General features: G+C 45.5%; 1 protein-coding gene across 6 annotated transcripts in view; it reads right to left on the reverse strand.

The window, feature by feature from the left end:
- LOC106721984 (butyrophilin subfamily 1 member A1-like) overlaps window positions 1-6,223 on the reverse strand; it is a 14,167-nt gene extending 7,944 nt beyond the window's left edge. For 3 of the 6 annotated variants that reach the window (XM_025199816.1, XM_014518339.2, XM_025199818.1), the window contains exon 1: window positions 2,983-5,607. Coding sequence is in view for 1 of the 6 variants with exons in the window: in XM_025199817.1 (XP_025055602.1) it covers window positions 5,614-5,692 (79 nt within the window). In the remaining 5 variants the exon portion in view is untranslated. The other 3 variants (XM_014518337.2, XM_014518338.2, XM_025199817.1) reach the window with 3 other exon arrangements.
- Between the last annotated feature and the right edge of the window lie 915 nt (window positions 6,224-7,138).

Consider the following 7,138-nt stretch of genomic DNA (forward strand, 5'->3'; position numbering starts at 1 on the left):
GCGGGGTCGGGGCTGGGGCTGCTGTGGCTGTCACCTGCACTGTGCAAGTGGGGTGGGGGTGGCCAGTGACCTTGATGGCAGCTGCTAGTGCTGGTGAGTGCAGGGTTTTTTTGTTTTGTTTTTTTACTTGCCAGGATGCTGGGGCCAGAGGGCCAGTGTGGGCAGGGCAGTGATCCAAGGGGCTGGGGGAGCATGCGGGTCCCCTCCCCCCTCCTCCAGCCCCCCCACCTCTTACTTACTGGCACTGGAGCAGAGGTCCAGCAGGCAGTGTGATTCAGCACCAGGGCAAGGGCCAACTGTAGAGACACTCTGGCTGCTACCAGAGAGTCTCTGTGGAGAACCCAGCCTCCGGTTACCCCACTTTTTTTTCTCTGTTTTTGTTTTGTTTTTTTTTAACCCTGGGGTCTAATTTTGCCCCCGATCTGCAAATCTGCAGTGCGGGAAACATTTTCTTGTTCCTGCATGTGCCTCTTGCAGCGTCTCAAAGGGGTTTGAGATGCTGCAAGATGCACATGTGCGCTCGTCCCATTGAGTCTGATAAAGTTCAGAACTACTATTGCTACCTGGGGAGTTGAGTGTACTTGTGACAGAGATGTCACAGAACTGAAATATTGTCACTGGATCCTGAGTGTGATTGCTTAAACAACTTTAGGTTATTTGAGCTTGCTTCTCCACTGAATTACACCAGTAGTAAACTGCAATTAGGTGGTGGGAATCTTGAATTTTTGTACCTGAAACTTTATTTATCTTGAAATAGTTTGTCTGACAAAATGATACAAATCCCAGACACTACAAGAGTTGGGTATGGACATATGTACATATGTAGCTACTTTAAAAAGGGAAGGGGAACAGCTGTTTGGGAGTGTGCAGCAGTTATTAAACTGCAACTATTATGTCTACATGATCCTATGGCAATACAAGTAAGCTAAACTGTCCTAAATTTGACCCTGAATGAAGAAGTGTTAAAGATTAAGCTATTTTGCTGCAGGGTTAAAGATTAAGCTGTTTTGCGGCACTTTTACCATTTCAGAATGATGCAGGTAACATACATTGTAACAGCTTGTATCAGTATCCTCTGAGAGCAGTACCAATGTTGCAGCCCTCTCCATGCCTTAGACTTTCAATTGTCCTTGAATTTCTGCCCTTGAATCCATAAGAGTACTGGATGGATAAAACTGCTGTAATTACAGGTCAGACCACATTACCCATGCCCCTGTCTGCTGGGAATCATTAGGATTTTCCCCTAGTAGTGTCCTGAACTATCCTGGCTGCAATGCCTTCTGGGTAGCAACTTCAGTGCTCCCATAGCAATGGGAGAATCCAAAGGCTGTGCTGTGGGATACCCCTGGAAGATTCAAATGAACCCATTTGGTAAGGCTTTGCCCACACAAACCAAAAAATGGCACCATTGGTTTGGCTGGCACCAGCCTGTGATTAGTTGTTTTGCAGTCACATCTGATCAATGCTGTAAGAGAGAGGTATCTATCTATCTGGAGAAGTGGTTCTCAACCTTTTTAGACTTGAGGCAGTCCTAGGTAGACTCAAAGCACCTTCAGAAAATGTCAGCTCTTAGTTTTCACTTTTTTTATATACTACAGAAAAATAATAGAACAATTCTTCTGTTGCAAAGGATCTCCAGGCACCCCAGGGTGCTGTGGGCCCCTGGTTGAGAATCACTGATCTAGCATTTGTTCGTGTGGACACACAATGTAACACAGGGGAGTTCTCCGGTTCCAGCCAGGCCCTGGAGTTTAACCACTCCTGGAACAACAAAGAAACCCAGGACCCTGTAGAAAACTTCATACCTTCAGGTGTTTTCTCAGGAGTCTTTCATTAATGTTATATGAACTTCGTGGACCATATAGATTAAGTGTTTCTGGGAGGTAGCCTGGTTTGGCAGGTAGGATACACAACTCAGCCTTGGGGGACCTGAGCTCTAGCCCCAGGCATGACACTGACTTACTTCATGGCCTTGGGATGCAAAGGCATAATAAGGCAGCTAGGGCAGCTGCAACATGAGGGACAGCAGTGACTTCCAGCTCCTGCTGTGATACTGTGATTTTTTTCCCCATTCTGTGGTAGGTTTTTTTCATTCAGAGTAATCTGCAGCTCTTGTGATTTAAACATCACTGGCCATGTAGTAACTTCAGTTTTGTCAAAACTTCCTTTCTTTCACCAGAGGAAACTACTGTAGTTTTCAAAAGGCTTCTGCAGACAGCATTCATTTCCCTCCCTTCTCTTGCCTCATTTCAGTGCACGTTTCTTTTGATGGTATCTTTCAGCTTCATAGAGCTGATGTACTGACATGTCTTGCAGGGTACATCTACGCATGCTCTTTAATGTGCAGTAGCCTATTTTATTGTCCATTAAAGCATCATGTAAACAAAATGCAATTATGCTAATGTGCAGTAGAATAGGCTACAGTACATTCAGCGTCACTTAAAAACCATGTGCATTTGTTACTGTGCATTAAGACAGCTTAATGTGCATTTCTTTAGTAACTCACATTGGAGGTACTAAATTTAATGCGCGTTAGAAAAAGTGCCATAATGTATGGGTAGACGTGCCCACAGTGTGATTAAAAATACTCACGAAAGAACTAACCTAGGGATTCTCAATCTTTTCAGGTTCAAGGCACCCCGTGTTAAACTTGAGGCTCCCCTTGGAAAATGCCAGCTCTTAGTTTACACTCAATTTTTATTTCAGAAAAATAATTGAACAATTCTTCTGTTACAAACAACTCAGCCCACAACAGGTCGGAATGCTTTTGACACTATGGATTCATACTTGAAACCCCTGAGTTTATCTTGTGAATCCTATCTGCTCATGTAACAGTGCTAACATTGCATGACTCCCTGTGGCACCCTTGAGAGGATCTCAAAGCATGCCAGGGTGCTGTGGCACCCTGCTTGAAAATCACTGAGTTAACCTATAAATAACATATAAACCCTGTTACCATTAGAGAGTACAGCAGTCTCTTACCTTGTACTGGTGATCAGCCTCCTCTATGGGGACCACAGTGTGAGTTTGGTGAGCCCAAAACAGATGGCAAACTACACAGAGAGCAGCTTGGTCCTCCTCACAGAAGAGTTTCAGAGTCCCCTGGTGTTATCCACACACTGTCTGGCCTCCTGCTCTTGTGGCTGCCCGTGCTTTCAGCTGTTTGACTATTTGTACCACATTCTTTAGCTAACTATTGGGTCTGAGGTTTCTCTGTTGCGCAATTTGTCTGCAATGGGGACAGCAGCGGTTTGGACTTGAACCTTTCCAGCACCAGAGGATGCAGGCTCAACAGAAATTGTCCTTGAAGTCTAGAGTGATCAGACCTCTGAAATACTCCGGGCAGATTGGACAATTGCTTCATGCTGGAGAATACTCACAATGTCCCCTGACGCCCTGGTTCTCACAGGGCAATATAAATAGGAGTTTCACTTTCCTGAGGTCAGAAATGAGCCCCACCTCCAGTAGCAGCCACTGGGTGCTTCTTTTCTTGGAGCTGACTCATGTCATTTGCTGCATTGGAATGAGTCCAGGAGTCACAGTTACAGGTGGAAAAATATGCTTGTGATTGCTCCTGCCATCAGCTCTCTGTGCTGCTAAGTCAAAAGAGCATCAAAGTACCCTTGTGTGACTTTTCCTTATCCTCCCAGTACAGCTTTTTGTCTGGAGACCTAAATGAGTCTGACAGTGAGATCAGTGTAACAGTGGAAGAAGAGTGAAGGAGGGATGGGAGATGAAGTGGAGAACGGGAGAAGCTGTGCAGACAGCATCTGCTAGGGGGAGAATGGGGTCCCTGGCACGGGAGGGAGGGGGTACAATAGTTTCAGTCAATGGAAGTAAGTGCTGTCTACTGGTGGTGGTATTCTAGTCCTTTCCTAGTCCTCAAACTGGTCATTTTTTGTTCATATGGCATTTTTGGTACTTACGTGCAGGTAGGAACTGTACTCCTGGATGCCTATGTCTATATTGGAAATGCCAGCCCACCATGGAGAAAGTGGTGTTGTTTCAGTCCACCACTCCTAAAAGTTGCAAACCCCCAACCTAGACCCTTGCTTCTCAGAGGCAGCTGTACACAGCCCCAGAGATTCTGGTGGCTTGGCCATTTCACAGAGGGACTCTTGGCGGAGCAGGGGGAGGAGGCTGGAACTTGGGCAGCCAGAGGGGGAGAGGGTGGGAATGCAAGAGCAATTTCCAAACACAGCAAGGGCAGAGGTACAGCTCTGAAGTTAATCACAGAAAATGGGCCTTTTCCATAGATGAAGGGGGATCAGACATCATCATCTCCGGGCAGCTTATGGGCCTGGGCGGACAGCTAATCATGGGCTGTCATGCAAGCCCTGAAAGCTGTCCTCCACATGATGCCCCATCAGCTGCCTGCATCAGAAGCAAAAAGTGGTCCTAGCACAATCACTCCATGGGCAGATTCTGCTGTGCTGAGCATGGGGAAGCCTTAATCATCCTAGTATGATTCAGAAATGAGGATTGATTGGCAGATGTACAAGGACTCTGTGATGCTATAGGCATGACAGTATAAAAAGACTCCCCCACACACTGTGGACCACCCCCTCGACTGTCCACAACAGGGGTGGTGAGTGTCTTCAGCTCTCACCAGGCTGTGGAGGGCATTAGCCATGCAGCCCACACCAATCCCACAACCTTTGAGTCTAAGTACTCTTGGCACTCTGGGTGCCTCAGTTCCCATCCTTGAGTCTTCAGATCTAATCTGTCAGACCCTCCCTCTGGGCTATCATCCTCCACCTTCTTACCACTGGGACAGAGCTCTAGCAAAGCAGAAGCCAGATTCCTGGACACAGGATATAATACTGATCACCTCAAAATGTGGTCACAGTACAGGCTGCAGTGGCTCTGTCAAGGGATCTGATGTGGGAACTCATATCTCAAGCAGTTTCTGAGAGCTGCAATTTCCTGCATGTGAGCAAAAGTCATCATCAGACTTCAGTAAGCACTACTGTTATGCTTGTGGCTCCCAGCTCAGCTATGAGGGCAGCCTGGACACAAAGATCTTCCCCCAGATTAAGCAGCACTCTCAGTGGGGAGCATTGGGGGAAGGTTTGAGGGAGGAAAGCAAAGTATGACTATTAGAGAGAAAGAAAAAAATGGTGAGGTGGGAAAGGTGCCTAAAATGTGAGAGGAAAAAACAAGAAAGAAAAACAGTGGGAGAGAGAGGAAAGTTTAAGAGAAAAGGCAGGATGGTTTGATGAGCAGGACAAAGAAGTCCCTGGTATCTGCTAATGTTCAGGCTGAAGAACAGCTGCATAGCCTGTTTCCCTGCTGGCTCCACCAGGCAGAGTGAAAGACTGTACAAGCTGTTTTGTTGCCTTTTCCTACTTCTGGCTCCTCTCTGCTGTGCACTCTCCCTCATTCAGACAACCACAACCTTAGACAGTCCCAATATCATTCCCTCTCTCTGCTTCCTAGCCTCTCCCACTGTTTCCCTTGTCTCTCTTTGCTTCTTCTCCCCTGACCACATACAGGAGTATCTTGGGTCTGTTATATAAACCCAAGGCATTCCAGTAATGTGACTGATAATGTCCTTCTTCACCACCATAACATCACCATCTTTCATGGCAACACTGTAACTTACCTACCTACCTTCACCATGATCCTCTTTCACTTCAAGCCATCCATCTATTCTGTACTCCTGTAGATACATCTGCCCTTTCTTCTTCATCCCAAAGACTCACTGGGCATGTTTAGGCAAGATGCTGACTGCACAGAAGCCAAAAAAATACTGCGTAGTAGTGCATCACAGCACACATAGAGCTAATATGCTACTATACAGCTATTAATAGCTATTAAGCTATTGTGCAGCAGCGTCACCTAAAAGACAGTGCTACTGCCTGGTAACTTTGCTTACTGCACATTTATTTGGTACTTGCTCTAAATAAATGCGCAACAATGACTGTGCAATAGTGTCTCATGTAGACACACCCACTGTGCCCTTTTTAGCATAACAGCTATGCAGTCAGTAGTTATAGATTGTCACTGGGCCTGCAGATCAGAAAAATTGTGACAGCTGCTGAACATGATGCTCTGGGGCTAATCAAAATGACTGTCATGTGTTCTGCTGCAGTCCAAAATAGACACGTTAATGTTTTATGTGGTTGCAATTGCTACAGCATCTAGCATACAAGCAGCTGGAGAGCAGTGAAATTTAAGCAGGGTTTGGGTACTGCAAGAGGTGATAGAGAGCTTCAGTCATATTAATGGTTACTATGATCTAATTATAACATGTTAAATTTAACGTGTGTCACAGTACTCAGAGGGATTTTTAAAACCAATATTTATAGTTAATGTATAACTAAACAATGTACTAACAGATGAATAATTAAACCTGAATTGTCCTGCACAGTTGTTTGTTTGTTTTTAAACAGGATGATGACATGTATTAGAACATGTACTTTGATTGGCCAAGTAGCTTATGCAATGAGACCACGATACTATTTTTATACTATTATTTTGAAAGGGTTTCTGGCCTGAAGTGAATCTTGACATTCTGTCAGGGTCCACTCACATTACTGCCTGCACTGCCATGCCATGCTTTACTGAGGAGCTGTATTGTTTTATAGTTTCTTGATTCATGATTTTGCCATAACCATACCTTTATAGAAATTCTAAATATAGCTCTTAGATGTGTTCTAATAAAGGCTTCCCAGGAGTTCTTTAAAAGGCCAAAATGTAGGAAGTTTTCATGCAAGGCCAATTTGGAAGCTGAATTCAGAGAAATAATATTATAGTTTCATAGTTGGTTGGGTCAGAAGGGACCTGGGCAGATCATCAAGTCCGACCCTCTGCCATGGCAGGAAAGAGTACTGGGGTCAAACGACCCCAGCAAGGTGTTCATCTAACCTCCTCTTAAAGACCCTCAGGGTAGGAGCCAGCACCACTTCTCTTGGAAGTCGGTTCCAGATCCTAGCTGCCCTAACTGTGAAGTAGCACCTTCGGATGTCTAGTCTGAATCTACCCTCTGCCAGCTTGTGACCGTTATTTCTAGTCACTCCTGGTAGTGCTCGGGGGAACAGGGACTCCCCCAATGCCTGCTGGTCCCCTCTGACTAGTTTGTAACAGGCCACTAGATCTCCCCTCAGCCTTCTCTTGTGGAGGCTGAACAGGTTCA

This window comes from Alligator sinensis, unplaced genomic scaffold, assembly GCF_000455745.1.
Source record: "Alligator sinensis unplaced genomic scaffold, ASM45574v1 scaffold1097_1, whole genome shotgun sequence".
NCBI classification, from domain to species: domain Eukaryota; kingdom Metazoa; phylum Chordata; order Crocodylia; family Alligatoridae; genus Alligator; species Alligator sinensis.